Source organism: Bombina bombina, chromosome 1 (assembly GCF_027579735.1).
Source record: "Bombina bombina isolate aBomBom1 chromosome 1, aBomBom1.pri, whole genome shotgun sequence".
NCBI classification, from domain to species: Eukaryota; Metazoa; Chordata; class Amphibia; order Anura; family Bombinatoridae; genus Bombina; species Bombina bombina.
Window position 1 is genome coordinate 232,523,773 of NC_069499.1, and position 18,595 is coordinate 232,542,367.

The 18,595-nt window shown below is 44.0% G+C and overlaps 1 protein-coding gene across 1 annotated transcript in view; it reads left to right on the plus strand.

Moving 5' to 3' along the window:
• Positions 1–18,595, plus strand: part of EXD1 (exonuclease 3'-5' domain containing 1) — a 594,484-nt gene that overhangs the window by 123,388 nt on the left and 452,501 nt on the right. Inside the window, exon 5 of the mRNA XM_053711728.1 lies at positions 9,533–9,704. Within this exon, the coding sequence (XP_053567703.1) occupies positions 9,533–9,704 (172 nt within the window). The remainder of the gene's footprint in view (positions 1–9,532; positions 9,705–18,595) is intronic.

Sequence of the window (18,595 nt, forward strand, 5' to 3'; positions counted from 1 at the left end):
AACATTTCTCAGCAGGCTGAATCTGATGTGATTACATTTAAATTTAAATTGGAACATCTCCGCATTTTGCTTAAGGAGGTATTATCCACTCTGGATGATTGTGAAAATTTAGTCATCCCAGAGAAACTATGTAAAATGGACAAGTTCCTAGAGGTGCCGGGGCTCCCAGAAGCTTTTCCTATACCCAAGCGGGTGGCGGACATTGTTAATAAAGAATGGGAGAGGCCCGGTATTCCTTTCGTCCCTCCCCCCATATTTAAAAAATTGTTTCCTATGGTCGACCCCAGAAAGGACTTATGGCAGTCAGTCCCCAAGGTCGAGGGAGCGGTTTCTACTTTAAACAAACGCACCACTATTCCAATAGAGGATAGTTGTGCTTTCAAAGATCCTATGGATAAAAAATTAGAAGGTTTGCTTAAAAAGATGTTTGTTCAGCAGGGTTACCTTCTACAACCCATTTCATGCATTGTCCCTGTCACTACTGCCGCATATTTCTGGTTTGATGAACTGCTTAAGGTGCTCGATAGTGACTCTCCTCCTTATGAGGAGATTATGGACAGAATCAATGCTCTCAAAGTGGCTAATTCTTTCACTCTAGACGCCTCTTTGCAATTGGCTAAGTTAGCGGCTAAGAACTCTGGGTTTGCTATTGTGGCGCGCAGAGCGCTTTGGTTGAAATCTTGGTCGGCTGATGCGTCTTCCAAGAACAAGCTACTAAACATTCCTTTCAAGGGGAAAACGTTGTTTGGTCCTGACTTGAAAGAGATTATCTCTGATATCACTGGGGGTAAGGGCCACGCCCTTCCTCAGGATCGGCCTTTCAAGGCAAAAAATAGACCTAATTTTCGTCCCTTTCGTAAAAACGGACCAGCCCAAGGTGCTACGTCCTCTAAGCAAGAGGGTAATACTTCTCAGGCCAAGCCAGCTTGGAGACCAATGCAAGGCTGGAACAAGGGAAAGCAGGCCAAGAAACCTGCCACTGCTACCAAGACAGCATGAAATATTGGCCCCCGATCCGGGACCGGATTTGGTGGGGGGCAGACTCTCTCTCTTCGCTCAGGCTTGGGCAAGAGATGTTCTGGATCCTTGGGCGCTAGAAATAGTCTCCCAGGGTTATCTTCTGGAATTCAAGGGACTTCCCCCAAGGGGGAGGTTCCACAGGTCTCAGTTGTCTTCAGACCACATAAAAAGACAGGCGTTCTTACATTGTGTAGAAGACCTGTTAAAAATGGGAGTGATTCATCCTGTTCCATTAAGAGAACAAGGGATGGGGTTCTACTCCAATCTGTTCATAGTTCCCAAAAAAGAGGGAACGTTCAGACCAATCCTAGATCTCAAGATCTTAAACAAATTTCTCAAGGTCCCATCGTTCAAGATGGAAACCATTCGAACTATCCTTCCTTCCATCCAGGAAGGTCAATTCATGACCACGGTGGATTTAAAGGATGCGTATCTACATATTCCTATCCACAAGGAACATCATCGGTTCCTAAGGTTTGCATTCCTGGACAAACATTACCAGTTCGTGGCGCTTCCTTTCGGATTAGCCACTGCTCCAAGGATTTTCACAAAGGTACTAGGGTCCCTTCTAGCGGTGCTAAGACCAAGGGGCATTGCAGTAGTACCTTACCTGGACGACATTCTGATTCAAGCGTCGTCCCTTCCTCAAGCAAAGGCTCACACGGACATTGTACTGGCCTTTCTCAGATCTCACGGCTGGAAAGTGAACGTGGAAAAGAGTTCTCTATCCCCGTCAACAAGGGTTCCCTTCTTGGGAACAATTATAGACTCCTTAGAAATGAGGATCTTTCTAACAGAGGCCAGAAAAACAAAGCTTCTGGACTCTTGTCGGATACTTCATTCCGTTCCTCTTCCTTCCATAGCTCAGTGCATGGAAGTGATCGGTTTGATGGTGGCGGCGATGGACATAGTTCCTTTTGCGCGCATTCATCTAAGACCATTACAACTGTGCATGCTCAGTCAGTGGAATGGGGACTATACAGACTTGTCTCCGAAGATACAAGTAAATCAGAGGACCAGAGACTCACTCCGTTGGTGGCTGTCCCTGGACAATCTGTCTCAAGGGATGATGTTCCACAGACCAGAGTGGGTCATTGTCACGACCGACGCCAGTCTGATAGGCTGGGGCGCGGTCTGGGGATCCCTGAAAGCTCAGGGTCTTTGGTCTCGGGAAGAATCTCTTCTACCGATAAATATTCTGGAACTGAGAGCGATATTCAATGCTCTCCAGGCCTGGCCCCAGCTTGCGAGGACCAGGTTCATACGGTTTCAATCAGACAACATGACGACTGTTGCGTACATCAACCATCAGGGGGGAACAAGAAGTTCCCTAGCGATGGAAGAAGTAACCAAAATTATTCTTTGGGCGGAGTCTCACTCCTGCCACCTGTCTGCTATCCACATCCCAGGAGTGGAAAATTGGGAAGCGGATTTTCTGAGTCGGCAGACATTGCATCCGGGGGAGTGGGAACTCCATCCGGAAATCTTTGCCCAAGTCACTCACCTGTGGGGCATTCCAGACATGGATCTGATGGCCTCTCGTCAGAACTTCAAAGTTCCTTGCTACGGGGCCAGATCCAGGGATCCCAAGGCGGCTCTAGTGGATGCACTAGTAGCACCTTGGACCTTCAAACTAGCTTATGTGTTCCCGCCATTTCCTCTCATCCCCAGGCTGATAGCCAGGATCAAGCAGGAGAGGGCGTCGGTGATCTTGATAGCTCCTGCGTGGCCACGCAGGACTTGGTATGCAGATCTGGTGAATATGTCATCGGCTCCACCTTGGAAGCTACCTTTGAGACGAGACCTTCTTGTTCAGGGTCCGTTCGAACATCCGAATCTGGTTTCACTCCAGCTGACTGCTTGGAGATTGAACGCTTGATTTTATCGAAGCGAGGATTCTCAGATTCTGTTATCGATACTCTTGTTCAGGCCAGAAAGCCTGTGACTAGAAAGATTTACCACAAAATTTGGAAAAAATATATCTGTTGGTGTGAATCTAAAGGATTCCCTTGGGACAAGGTTAAGATTCCTAGGATTCTATCCTTCCTTCAAGAAGGATTGGACAAAGGATTATCTGCTAGTTCCCTGAAGGGACAGATTTCTGCCTTGTCGGTATTACTTCACAAAAAGCTGGCAGCTGTGCCAGATGTTCAAGCCTTTGTTCAGGCTCTGGTTAGAATCAAGCCTGTTTACAAACCTTTGACTCCTCCTTGGAGTCTCAATTTAGTTCTTTCAGTTCTTCAGGGGGTTCCGTTTGAACCCTTACATTCCGTTGATATTAAGTTATTATCTTGGAAAGTTTTGTTTTTAGTTGCGATTTCTTCTGCTAGAAGAGTCTCAGAATTATCTGCTCTGCAGTGTTCTCCTCCTTATCTGGTGTTCCATGCAGATAAGGTGGTTTTACGTACTAAACCTGGTTTTCTTCCAAAAGTTGTTTCTAACAAAAACATTAACCAGGAGATTATCGTACCTTCTCTGTGTCCAAAACCAGTTTCAAAGAAGGAACGTTTGTTGCACAATTTGGATGTTGTTCGCGCTCTAAAATTCTATTTAGATGCTACAAAGGATTTGAGACAAACATCTTCCTTGTTTGTTGTTTATTCCGGTAAAAGGAGAGGTCAAAAAGCAACTTCTACCTCTCTCTCTCTTTGGATTAAAAGCATCATCAGATTGGCTTACGAGACTGCCGGACGGCAGCCTCCCGAAAGAATCACAGCTCATTCCACTAGGGCTGTGGCTTCCACATGGGCCTTCAAGAACGAGGCTTCTGTTGATCAGATATGTAGGGCAGCGACTTGGTCTTCACTGCACACTTTTACCAAATTTTACAAGTTTGATTCTTTTGCTTCTTCTGAGGCTATTTTTGGGAGAAAGGTTTTGCAAGCCGTGGTGCCTTCCATTTAGGTGACCTGATTTGCTCCCTCCCTTCATCCGTGTCCTAAAGCTTTGGTATTGGTTCCCACAAGTAAGGATGACGCCGTGGACCGGACACACCTATGTTGGAGAAAACAGAATTTATGTTTACCTGATAAATTTCTTTCTCCAACGGTGTGTCCGGTCCACGGCCCGCCCTGGTTTTTTTTTAATCAGGTCTGATATTTTATTTTCTTTAACTACAGTCACCACGGTACCATATGGTTTCTCCTATGCAAATATTCGAATGACTGGGGTAGGCGGAGCCTAGGAGGGATCATGTGACCAGCTTTGCTGGGCTCTTTGCCATTTCCTGTTGGGGAAGAGAATATCCCACAAGTAAGGATGACGCCGTGGACCGGACACACCGTTGGAGAAAGAAATTTATCAGGTAAACATAAATTCTGTTTTTAAAGCTTATCACTACTTAAGTTATAAATTGCACTTGACCTGACACGTATGCATGTGGTTTTACCTGTCTTAGCAGTGCTGTGTTGCATAATATGTAGAGGGACCAACTGATGCATTGATATCTGGTTGCACATTGTCTGCTTATGTCACACTTATAACTGTCAAACAGCCATAGATCCAATTTGCAATGAAGTTTACTGTTTCTTACATAAAAAGATGATGGTCCACAGTCCTCCATAACATATGGGATATATTTCCTGCCACTAGGAGGTCAAGAACCCATATCGGAGCTTGAAATCCCTTCCACCTCCCATCTATCTCTTAAGTTTGTTCTTGGCATCATAGGAGTTTTTGAGAATAGAGGTGTTTCTAGCTACTTGCTTATGGATTTAAATTTGGGAGCTCAGATCCATTTGAGACCCAGAGCCCCTGGGATCTATCATTAACAAAGAAGACAGAAGAGAAACCTCACAGCAGCTGAATAATATAGGGACATAGGAGTACCCTGTTATGGCAAAGTATTTCCCTATGGGACTTCAGCCATAACTACTCTCAGGCATTGCAGAGACTCATCCTTAGCCTCCATCCGAGGGACACAGGTACTTCCTACTGCAATCCTCTGCGGTACCCATACCTGCACTGGCTGGGCCCTCTACTGGATAAGCTGCATTAACAAGGTTTAGACCAGCCTAGTAAACCAGCGGAGGGGTACTATTTAAGGTAAGTGACTTAACATAACACACTCAAAGCCTATTGCACACTCAAAGGCTATTTGTAGGTACTCTGACACAGGTACAGCATAGCCAGAGGGCTTAGCTTGCTCTCCTCCATGACATTTTTTTTTCTTTTACAAGATATGACGAGTCCACGGATTTCATCCTTACTTATGGGATATCGCCTCCTGGTCAGCAGCAGGAGGCAAAGAGCACCACAGCAGAGCTGTATATATAGCTCCTCCCTTCCCTCCCACTCCAGTCATTCTCTTTGCCTGTGTTAGTGATAGGAAGAGGTAAGGTGAGGTGTTAGTTTTAGATTCTGCAATCAAGAGTTAATTATTTTTAAGTGCTGCTACTTTGTGCTGGGGTGTAGCCTAGACCAGATCACTCTCTTCAGTAACAAAAAGAGAAGCTTTTGGTGGCTTCAAAGCAATGGGAACTGGTGGGACATAATTCTCACTGCGCCTCCTATACATTGTTTGCTGCCCTAATTCTGATAGCCTAAGCACTTTTAACTCAGGCTGAATTTTGTCCACAGGGCTATGGGAGGGAGAGTGCCTCTGAAAACCTGCTGGACTGCCATGCTGTCGCACAGCTTTCCAGGTAAGTGCTGATTTTTTATTCTGGGTGGATCTCAGAAAAATGGAGCACTTATTTATGTGGTCAGGACTCCTATATGTAAACGGAGGGACAGCACATACTGGGCGGGGGCTAAAATTCCATCAGTTAGCGTTCCTGGACAGTCACATATACTGGGGCTAAGTAATAGTCCGCATGAGAACAGGGCTCTTACTGTGTTGGGACATGTCTCCTCTCCTATTAAGACCGGTATATGGCATATTTTCAGTTTGATAACGTCCAGGACCTGGTTCCGTTAATGTTAAGTGATATAACATTTATTGTATTGGCATGGTGTATGGGTCACTTCGGTTTATGTTACATAAATTCGGCTGCTTTTCCAACCATGCATGTTGAGGCTTTCCTATGTACAGCTAAGCCTAGCTAGCTCCCGGTGGCCTATCTATATTAATGGCGACCGGGAGATTGAGTGTTCACGCCCACGATGGGCGGAGTTGTTAGTTTGCGCCGCTTCGGGCGCTTCCTCTGTCCCCCAGGGCATATATCAGACAAATGCCGGGAGTTGAAGATTATTCACACCCACGATGGGCAGAGTTGCTAAGCGTGCCACTTTCAGGCGCTTTCTCTGTCTCTAGGCAAGTAACGGGAGTTGGAGCGTCTTAACGCCCACGAGGGGCGGAGCTCTGTGACGCCTGTTTGGATGCCTGGGACAGAGTCTCTCACCAGTGTGGTTATCCCTTGCGGGTTTAACACGCTGTGAGAGTGCAGTTGGACTGCATTTATATGTCGTTGCTGCTCAGTGTGTATTGCACAGAGGAAAATAAGTTAATAGGCATTCCTATATGAGCCTTAAGATATTTGCATTTGGTTACTTCAACATGATCTCTGAGTGTAAAAAGGCTGCAGATTTCTTGTTAATTATTCCAACTGTTTTTTATATGTTATTTTTATTGCATAAATTCAACTGTTTATTTGTTATTTCCTCCTTTGTATCTATAGGATGGAACAACTGATCAAAAAGACAGTTTCTTTCAAGATTTAAAGAGACAGTAAGGTCTTTTCATGTGCCCATTGTATCAAGGAATTTCAGTTGTTTTCTTTGCTCATTCATCCCTTGTGATTTGGGATGGAACAAAAGCGTACATAATGAGACGGTTTTCATTTTTTGTGTGTAACTTTTTTTATTAAAAGAAAAAAATTCTTGTACCTTCTCTCTCTAAGGAGTTGGCTATTAGGAACAGGTTGATAATGGTCAAGTTATGCCATTCTTTCCTCCTATAAGTGTTCCTTGGAAATTTATGACCCACGCACGGTGCCCTGCGCTCCCTTTTACACTCCGTGCGGAGTTATGGTATTTCCACGAGGTGGGAAACATTCCTAGAGGAAGTTTTTCAGTAGTTACTATTTCCAATGCTTCCTCCATATTATGAAGGAGGAATATGCTTTGGGATTTTCCAAATTCTTGGAGATGTTCCTGATAGCTGACGACGTCAGGGACTCTGGACGGACGGTCCCTTATGGTAGAGGGGGGCTATTTCTACCCTGGCCAAGCGATCTTTTATTCCTATCAAGGATAGTTGTGCTTTTAAAGACCCTGTGGATAAGAAGTTAGAGGGTCTTATTAAGAAAGTTTACATCCACCAGGGATTTCTTTTACAATCGGCGTTGTTACTGTGACTAGTGCGGCTGCTTTCTGGTTTGATGCTCTAGAGGAGTCTCTTAAGACAGAGACCCCATGGGAAGAGATACAGGATTGGATTAAAGCTCTTAAGCTAGCTAAAGCTTTTAGCTATTCCTTACAAAGGGAAGACCCTGTTCGTGTCTGACTCAGAGGAAATTATTTCTAAAGGTAAGGGTCATCTCCTCCCTCAGGATAAGAAGTCCAAACAGAGAGAGAGACAGAGTGATTTTCGTTCCTTTTCGAAGTTTCAAGGAAGTTCCCTCTTCCGCTAAACAGGAAGGGGATTATTCACAGAACAAGTCCACTTGGACAACCAGTCTTGGAACAAGGGTAAATAACCCAAGAAGCCTGCTGCTGCTACCAAGACAGCATGAAGGGGCGGTCCCCGATCCGGGACAGGATCTAGTAGGGGGCAGACTTTTCTCTTTTTGGATAAGAGACGTTCAGGATCCAGGGACACTAGAAATCGTGTCTCAAGGGTATCAGTTGGAATTCAAAAATTCCTTCCCCAGAGGAAGGTTTCTTCTTTCACGATTGTCTGTAGACCAGATAAAAAGAGAGGCGTTCTTACGCTGTGTAAGAGACCTCTCCTCCATGGGAGTAATTTGCCCCGTTCCAATACAGGAACAGGGGCAGGGGTTTTACTCAATTCTTTGTAGTTCCCATGACAATGGGGAACGTTCCAACCCATTTTAGATCTCAAGAGTCTAAACAAGTTTCTCAGAGTTCCATCCTTCCAGATGGAGGCTATTCAGACAATTCTTCCATTGATCCAGGAGGGTCATTATATGACTACCGTGGACTAATAGGATGCATATCTTCATATTCCTATCCACAGAGATCATCATCAGTTTCTGAGGTTTGCCTTTCTGGACAAACTTTTCCAGTTCGTGGCCCTTCCTTTCGGTTTGGCCACAGCACCCAGAATCTTCACAAAGGTTCTAGGGTCTCTGCTAGCGGTTCTCAGGCCGCGGGGCATTGCAGTGGCACCTTATCTGGACGATATTCTGATCCAGGCGTCGTCTTATCAGCTGACAAAGTCTCATACCGACATTGTTCTGTCCTTTCTAAGGACTCACGGGTGGAAGGGGAATCTAGAAAAGAGTTCACTAATTCCACAGACAAGGGTTCCTTTCCTGGGAACTCTAATAGACTCTATATCCATGAAAATCTTTTTCACGGAAGTCAGAAAGTTAAAGATTCTGAATACATGCTGATCCCTTCAGTCCAATCCTCGGCCATCCGTGGCTCAGTGCATGGAGGTAATTGGATTGATGGTGGCAGCAATGGACATCATTCAGTTTGCTCGTTTTCATCTCAGTCCTCTACAACTGAGCATGCTCAGATAGTGGAATGGAGATTATGCAAATTTGTCTCCTCAGATAGATCTGGATCAGGAGACATGGGACTCTCTTCTTTGATGGTTGTCGCCGGATTATCTGTCCCAAGGGACGTGCTTCCGCAGACCCTCATGGGTGATAGTGACAACGGACGCCAGTCTACTAGGATGGGGAGCAGTCTGGAATTCCCTGAAGGCTCAGGGTGTGTGGACTCTGTCAGAGTCTCTTCTTCCAATCAATATTCTGGAATTGAGAGCAATATTCAATGCGCTTCAGGCTTGGCCTCAGTTGGCTTCTGCAAAATTCATCAGATTTCAGTCGGACAACATCACGACTGTGGCTTACATCAATCATCATGGAGAAACAAGAAGTTCCTTAGCGATGACAGAAGTATCCAAGATAATTCGGTGTGCGGAGGCTCACTCTTGTTCAATGTTCCCTCTAATTTTTTTTCATTGTGTGCAAATTTTTTTTTCTCTGTGCGGGTTTGATACCGCTTGTGTGCGGCATTGAGCCTAGACACACACATACATACATATATATATATATATCTATCAGACACAGAGAAGCTTCAGTCTCCTGCATAGCCTCCTCAGATGCCTAGACCAGCTTGTGAGCATTATTTAACCCCATGTCTGCCAAAAGGTCTACAGTGCATTGTAAAGGAATACACTGCAATCCTCTCTGGTAGCCAAGGGGTTAAATAGTGACCTGCATGTTTTGTTTTAGGTTTGCTTTTTGTTTCAAAGAATCCTGTATTGGAAAAAGAGGGAAAAAAAGTTTCTGCTGTTGCTATAATACGTTTTATGAGCATTGTGGCACTTTTTTCTAGCTCCAAATGTGTGGATTTATGCTTCACCTTTAACTTTCAGCTGTCACACAAACTGTGAAACTTATGGCATGTGAGGAAGATCTCCAGCCCTCACCTACTCGGCTGTTTCTAGTGTGTGTCTGCTGTATGGAGGAGGAGGGCTGCACTTCTTCCTCTGACATTCTTCATTTAATTGGAAGTGCTTATAGCTTGCTGCCCAACACCCTCCGTGTGTGAGTTCTCCCGGTCTCTGACAGCGCTGTGTGATTTATGCACACAACTGTCAGCTTAAGCCCTTCCCCCTCAGTGTACAGGAAACAGATCAAGCTGTGCTACACCGGACCGGAGGGACTTTTTATTTAAACGGTCACAGTGTTGTTTCATGCCGTTTTTCCTGGAGGCCATCAGTAATTAAATAAATAAATCCCTTTCCACATTCTCCTGTTTTGCGCGGCCTGAGGTACTGCCTGCGCTACACAGGGAGGGAAGGAGCGTGGCCGCGCTGCCGCGCACCTTAGAGGGAACAGTGTTCTTGTTATCTGTTCTCTGTCATCAATCTACATCCCAGGAGGTGACAACTGGGAAGCGGACTTTTTAAGCAGACAGACGTTTCATCCGGGGGAGTGGGGACTCCATCCGGAAGTCTTTGCCACCCTGATTCTCAGATGGGGCAGACCGGAATTGGATCTGACGGCGTCTCGTCAGTATGCCAAGCTCCCAAGATACGGATCCAGGGATCCTCAGGCCGAATTGATAGATGCCTTGGCAGTGCCTTGGTCGTTCAACCTAGCTTATGAATTTCCACCGTTTGCTCTCCTTCCCCGGGTGATTGCTCGGATCAAACAGGAGAGGGCTTCAGTACCGCAGGACTTGGTATGCCGATCTAGTGGACATGTCATCTCTGCCACCGTGGAAGCTTCCATAGAGGCAGGACCTTCTCATTCAGGGACCTTTCTATCACCCAAATCTAGTTTATCTGCAACTGAATGCTTGGAGATTGAATGCTTGATTTTATCTAAACGGGGGTTCTCTGATTCGGTCATTGATACTTTGATTCAGGCATGTAAGCAGATCTACCACAATATATGGCGTAAATATCTTTATTGGTGCAAATCCAATGGCTACTCATGGAGTATAGTTAGGATTCCCAGGATTCTGTCTTTTCTCCAAGAAGGATTGGAGAAAGGGTTATCAGCAAGTTCCTTAAAGGGACAAATCTCTGCTTTGTCAATTTTACTACAAAAACATTTGGCAGATGTTCCAGACGTTCAGTCTTTTTGTCAGGCTCTAACCAGAATCAAGCCTGTGTTTAGACCAATTGCTCCACCCTTTAGTTTGAATTTAGTTCTTAATTTTCTTCAAGGGGTTCCGTTTGAACCCATGCATTCCATAGATATTAAGTTGTTATCTTGGAAGGTTTTATTTTTGGTTGCTATTTCTTCTGCTAGTAGAGTTTCTGAGCTTTCAGCATTACAATGTGACTCACCTTATCTTATCTTCCATTCTGATAAGGTGGTTTTACGTACCAAGGTTGTTTCTAATTTAGAATTTCTCCAACATAGGTGTGTCCGGTCCACGGCGTCATCCTTACTTGTGGGATATTCTCTTCCCCAACAGGAAATGGCAAAGAGCCCAGCAAAGCTGGTCACATGATCCCTCCTAGGCTCCGCCTTCCCCAGTCATTCTCTTTGCCGTTGTACAGGCAACATCTCCACGGAGATGGCTTAGAGTTTTTTGGTGTTTAAATGTAGTTTTTATTCTTCAATCAAGAGTTTGTTATTTTAAAATAGTGCTGGTATGTACTATTTACTCTGAAACAGGAAAGAGATGAAGATTTCTGTTTGTAAGAGGAAAATGATTTTAGCAACCGTTACTAAAATCGATGGCTGTTTCCACACAGGACTGTTGAGATGAATTAACTTCAGTTGGGGGAAACAGTGAGCAGACTTTTGCTGCTTGAGGTATGACACATTTCTAACAAGACTCGGTAATGCTGGAAGCTGCCATTTTCCCTATGGGAACCGGTAAGCCATTTTCTTAGTTTAAGTAAAAGAATAAAGGGCTTCATTAGGGCTTAAAAAACTGGTAGACATTTTTCTGGGCTAAAACGATTACTTTACTAAGTATATTTGGCAGATTATTACTTTTAATAGTTGTTAAATCTTGGGGATTGTTTTAATAAAAACGGCAGGCACTGTATTGGACACCTTTTTCACTGGGGGCCTTTTCTAGTCATAGACAGAGCCTCATTTTCGCGCCTCTAATGCGCAGTTGTTTTTGGAAAGCATGGCATGCAGATGCATGTGTGAGGAGCTAAGAACCACTGAAAAAGCTTATAGAAGGCATCATTTGGTATCGTATTCCCCTCTGGGCTTGGTTGGGTCTCAGCAAAGCAGATACCTGGGACTGTATAGGGGTTAAATGTAAAAACGGCTCCGGTTCCGTTATTTTAAGGGTTAAAGCTTTCAAATTTGGTGTGCAATACTTTTAAGGCTTTAAGTTACTGTGGTGAAATTTTGGTGAAATTTGAACAATTCCTTCATACTTTTTCACATATTCAGTAATAAAGTGTGTTCAGTTTGAAATTTAAAGGGACAGTAACGGTTTTATTGTAAAACGTTTTTTGTGCTTTGTTGACAAGTTTAAGCCTGTTTAACATGTCTGAACCATCAGATAACGATGTTCTATATGTATGAAAGCCAATGTGTCTCCCCATTTAAATATATGTGATATATTTGTGTCATAATGTCCAAACAAAGTAGGGATAATAATGCCATAGATATGATATTGCCCAAGATGATTCCTCTAATGAGGGGAGTAAGCATGGTACTGCATCATCCCCTTCTGTGTCTACACCAGTTTTGCCCACACAAGAGGCCCCTAGTACATCTAGTGCGCCAATACTTATTACCATACAACAATTAATGGCTGTAATGGATAATTCTATTGCATGCATTTTTTTCCAAAATGCCTACTTATCAGAGAAAGCGTGATTGCTCTGTTTTAAACACTGAAGAGCAAGAGGACGCTGATGATATCTGTTCTGACATACCCTCACACCTATCTGAAGGGGCCAGGAGGGAGGTTTTGTCTGAGGGAGAAATTTCAGATTCAGGGAAAATTTCTCAACAAGCAGAACCTGATATTGTAACTTTTAAATTTCAACATCTCCACGCACTACTTAAGGAGGTATTATCTACTCTGGATGATTGTGACAATTTGGTCATTCCAGAGAAATTAGGTAAGATGGACAAGTTCCTAGAGGTTCCGGTGCCCCCCGATGTTTTTCCTATACCCAAGCGGGTGGCGGACATAGTAAATAAGGAGTGGGAAAGGCCCGGCATACCTTTTGTCCTCCCCCTATATTTAAGAAATTAGTTCCTATAGTCGACCCCAGAAAGGACTTATAGCATACAGTCCCCAAGGTCGAGGGGGCGGTTTCTACTCTAAACAAACGCACTTCTATTCCTATAGAAGATAGTTGTGCTTTCAAGATCCTATGGATTAAAGGTTAGAGGGTTTGCTTAAAAAGATGTTTGTTCAGCAAGGTTACCTTCTACAACCAATTTCATGCATTGTTCCTGTCACTACAGCTGCGTGTTTCTGGTTCGAAGAACTAGAAAAGTCGCTCAATAAAGAATCTTCGTACGAGGAGGTTTTGGACAGAGTTCAAGCTCTTAAATTGGCTAACTCTTTTTTATTTTAGATGCCGCTTTGCAATTAGCTAGATTAGCGGCGAATAATTCAGGGTTTGCTATCGTGGCGCGCAGAGCGCTTTTGCTTAACATCCCTTTCAAGGGTAAAACACTGTTTGGCCCTGACTTGAAAGAGATTATTTCAGACATCACTGGGGGAAAGGGCCACGCCCTTCCTCTGGATAGGTCTTTTAAGGCTAAAAAGAAGCCAAATTTTCGTCCCTTTCGCAGAAACGGACCAGCCTCAAATTCTACACCCTCTAAGCAAGAGGGTAATACTTCTCAAACCAAGCCAGCCTGGAGGCCGATGCAAGGCTGGAACAAGGGTAAGCAGGCCAAGTCACTTGCCACTGCTACCAAAACAGCATGAAGTGTTGGCCCCCGATCTGGGAAGGATCTGGTGGGGGGCAGACTTTCTCTCTTTGCTCAGGCTGGGGCAAGAGATGTTCAGGATCCTTGGGCGCTAGAAATAGTTTCTCAAGGTTATCTCCTGGAATTCAGGGAACTACCCCCAAGGGGAAGGTTCCACGGGTCTCAATTATCTTCGAACAGGCATTCTTACACTGTGTAGAAGACCTGTTAAGCATGGGAGTGATTCATCCTGTTCCATTAGGAGAACAAGGGATGGGTTTTTACTCCAACCTGTTCATAATTCCCAAAAAAGAGGGAACATTCAGACCTATTTTAGATCTCAAGATTCTAAACAAGTTTCTAAGGGTTTCATCATTCAAAATGGAAACCATTCGAACGATCCTTCCTACCATCCAGGAAGGTCAATTCATGACCACGGTGGACTTAAAGGATGCGTACCTACGTATTCCTATCCGCAAGGAACATTTTCGGTTCCTAAGGTTCGCCTTTCTGGACAAGCATTACCTGTGGCACTTCCATTCGGATTAGCCACTGCTCCAAGGATTTTCACAAGGGTACTAGGGTCCCTTCTGGCGGTGCTAAGACCAAGGGGCATTGCAGTAGTACCTTACTTGGACGACATCCTGATTCAAGTGTCGTCTCTGTCAAAAGCAAGGGCTCATACGGACATTGTCCTAGCCTTTCTCAGATCTCACAGGTGGAAAGTGAACATAGAAAAAAGTTCTCTGTCCCCGTCAACAAGAGTTCCCTTCTTGGGAACAATAATAGTTTCCTTAGAAATGAAGGTTTTTCTGACAGAGGCCAGAAAATCAAAACTTCTAAGCTCTTGTCAGGTACTTCATTCTGTTCTTCTTCCTTCCATAGCGCAGTCCATGGAAGTAATAGGGTTGATGGTTGCGGCAATGGACATAGTTCCTTTTGCACGAATTCATCCAAGACCATTGCACCTGGGCATGCTCAGACAGTGGAATGGGGATTATACAGACTTGTCTCAGACGATACAAGTAGATCAAATAACCAGAGATTCACTCCGTTGGTGGCTGACCCTGGACAACCTGTCACAGGGAATGAGCTTCCGCAGACCAGAATAGGTCATTGTCACGACCGACGCCAGTCTGGTGGGCTGGGGCGCGGTCTGGGAACCCCTGAAAACTCAGGGTCTATGGTTTCGGGAAGACTCTCTTCTCCCGATAAACATAATGGAACTGAGAGCGATATTCAATGCTCTCAAGGCTTGGCCTCGACTAGCAAAGGCCAAATTCATAAGGTTTCAATCAGTCATCATGACGACTGTTACATATATCAACCATCAGGGGGTAACAAGGAGTTCCCTGGCGATGGAGGAGCATCCGGGGGAGTGGGAACTCCATCTGGAAATCTTTGCCCAAATAACTCAATTATGGGGCATTCCAGACTTGGTTCTGATGGCCTCTCGTCAGAACTTCATGGTCCCTTGTTACGGGTCCAAATCCAGGGATCCCAAGGCGACTCTATTGGATACAATAGTAGCACCTTGGATCTTCAACCTAGCTTATGTATTCCCACCGTTTCCTCTCATTCCCAGGCTGGTAGCCAGGATCAATCTGGAGAGGGCTTTGGTGACCTTGATAGTTCCTGTGTGGCCACGCAGGACTTGGTATGCAGACCTGGTGAATGTGTCATCGGCTCCACCATGGAAGCTACCTTTGAGACAGGACCTTCTTATTCAGGGTCCATTCGAACATCCGAATCTGGTTTTCCTCCAACTGACTGCTTGGAGTTTGAACGCTTGATTTTATCAAAGCGTGGGTTTTCAGATTCTGTAATAGATACTCTTATTCAGGCTAGAAAGCCTGTAACTAGAAAAATTTACCATAATATATGGAAAAAATATATCTGTTGGTGTGAATCTAAAGGATTCCCATGGAACAAGATAAAAATTCCTAAGATTCTTTCCTTTCTACAAGAAGGTTTGGAGAAAGGATATTCTGCGAGTTCTCTGAAGGGACAGATCTCTGCTTTATCTGTTTTACTTCACAAAAGGCTGGCAGCTGTGCCAGACGTTTAAGCGTTTGTTCAGGCTCTGGTTAGAATCAAGCCTGTTTACAGACCTTTGACTCTTCCCTGGAGTCTTAATCTAGTTCTTTTAGTTCTTCAAGGGGTTCCGTTTGAACCCTTACATTCCATAGATATTAAGTTATTATCTTGGAAAGTTTTGTTTTAGGTTGCAATTTCTTCCGCTAGAAGAGTTTCTGAGTTATCTGCTCTGCAGTGTTCTCCGCCCTATCTGGTCCATGCAGATAAGGTGGTTTTTACGTACTGAGCCTGGTTTTCTTCCGAAGGTTGTTTCCAACAAAAATATTAACCAGGAGATAGTTGTACCTTCTTTGTGTCCGAATCCAGTTTCATAGAAGGAACGTTTGTTACACAATTTGGACGTTGTCCGTGCTCTAAAATTCTATTTAGATGCTACAAAGGATTTCAGACAAACATCTTCCTTGTTTGTTGTTTATTCTGGTAAAAGGAGAGGTCAAAAAAGCAACTTCTACCTCTCTATCTTTTTGGCTTAAAAGCATCATCAGATTGGCTTATGAGACTGCCGGACGGCAGCCTCCTGAAAGAATCACAGCTCATTCCACTAGGGCCGTGGCTTCCACATGGGCCTTTAAGAACGAGGCTTCTGTTGATCAGATATGTAAGGCAGCGACTTGGTCTTCACTGCACACTTTTACCAAATTTTACAAATTTGATACTTTTGCTTCTTCTGAGGCTATTTTTGGGAGAAAGGTTTTGCAAACCGTGGTGCCTTCCATCTAGGTGACCTGATTTGCTCCCTCCCATCATCCGTGTCCTAAAGCTTTGGTATTGGTTCCCACAAGTAAGGATGACGCCGTGGACCGGACACACCTATGTTGGAGAAAACAGAATTTATGTTTTCCTGATAAATTACTTTCTCCAACGGTGTGTCCGGTCCACGGCCCGCCCTGGTTTTTTAATCAGGTCTGATAATTTATTTTCTTTAACTACAGTCACCACGGTATCATATGATTTCTCCTATGCAAATATTCCTCCTTTACGTCGGTCGAATGACTGGGGAAGGCGGAGCCTAGGAGGGATCATGTGACCAGCTTTGCTGGGCTCTTTGCCATTTCCTGTTGGGGAAGAGAATATCCCACAAGTAAGGATGACGCCGTGGACCGGACACACCGTTGGAGAAAGTAATTTATCAGGTAAACATAAATTATGTTATTAATCAGGAAATTGTTGTTCCTTCTTTATGTCCTAATTCTTCTTCTAAGAAGGAGCGTCTGTTGCATAACGTGGACGTGGTCCGTGCCCTGAAGTTTTACTTGCAGGCGACTAAGGATTTTCGTCAATCATCTTCATTATTTGTTGTTTTGTCTGTAAAACGTAGGGGCCAAAAAGCTACGGCTAGCTCTCTTTCTTTTTGGCTGAAGAGTATCATCCGTCTGGCATTTGAGACTGCTGGACAGCAGCCTCCTGAAAGAATTACGGCTCATTCTACTAGGGCTGTGGCTTCCTCATGGGCATTTAAAAACGATGCTTCTGTTGAACAGATTTGCAAGGCTGCAACTTGGTTCTTTCTTGACACTTTTTCCAAATTTGATACTTTTGCTTCTTCTGAGGCTGGTTTTGGGAGAAAGGTTCTTCAAGCAGTGGTGCCTTCCGTTTAGGTTCCTGTCTTGTCCCTCCCTTTCATCCGTGTCCTATAGCTTTGGTATTGTATCCCATAAGTAAGGATGAAATCCGTGGACTCGTCATTTCTTGTAAAAGAAAAGGAAATTTATGCTTACCTGATGATAAATTTATTTCTTTTACGATATGACGAATCCACGGCCCACCCTGTCATTTCTAAGACAGGTATTTATTTTTGTTAAACTTCAGTCACCTCTGCACCTTTGGCTTTTACTTTCTCTTCCTAACTTCGGTCGAATGACTGGAGTGGGAGGGAAGGGAGGAGCTATATATACAGCTCTGCTGTGGTGCTCCTTGCCACTTCCTGCTGATCAGGAGGCGTAATCCCATAAGTAAGGATGAAATCCGTGGACTCGTCATATCGTAAAAGAAATAAATTTATCAGGTAAGCATAAATTTCCTTTTTTTTATATGGGTAATTTCTATGTATGTGCAATGGAAAGGATATTAACACGCTCTTAATACATAAAAATTAGCATTTATTGTAACCTATTTAAAAGTATACCAAGCCACCAATACAAAAATCAGCGAGAAGCGCAGCACAGCGGCTTACGCGTTTCGGGAGTATCCCGTAATCATAGCCAGCAACATGCTTTTAACTTGGTGTTCTCTGACGTACCAGTGGATTGGATGCAATACACCAGATGTCACACCCCCCTTTCTTGGAGTCCAAAGATACACAGAATTTATATTGTGTTGCGGTAGGCTTATGGGAGACTTAAGTTTTTTTGTGTCCAGACTGGATTATAAGCATTCAAGGTACGGATTTCTTTTCTCTATACATATAGGCGAATATGCAGTGGTAGGTTTATATTTTCAGTATAAACACAGGATTGTTTCAGATGTACACTGTCTGTCACCTAGTCCGTACAGGAGTTGCGAGAGGGAACATTTACCAGGGTGAACACTTAATATACCTTATACCACAGGTCTCTCAGCACCGCAGTTCACAGCTAAGCTACACATCCAGGGGCACATTTGGGACGCTTATCCATTCCAGATTATTATGAACGTTATGTCTATGCTCCATAGAAGAGCGAGTGTTTAGTCTGCAAAACCCTGTCTTAACTGTATAATTTCTATCTATGTACATACCTTTTATCATGCAGATACTGAACATTGATCATGATTATTTCAATTAACAATAAACATTGGGTATTCACTTTATATGTATGTATAGTCTGCTTCTTTTGGACATGGATTTACAAGTGTCTACTGTGTAACTGTTAGTCTACATGTGGTGCTTATCTAGTTAGTAAGACCACAAGACAGGCTAAATATGTGTGTATGTTTTAGTATATGCATATATATTACATACTGATGCTTGTTATACACAGATTTATAAAGGGTAATCTCTTATT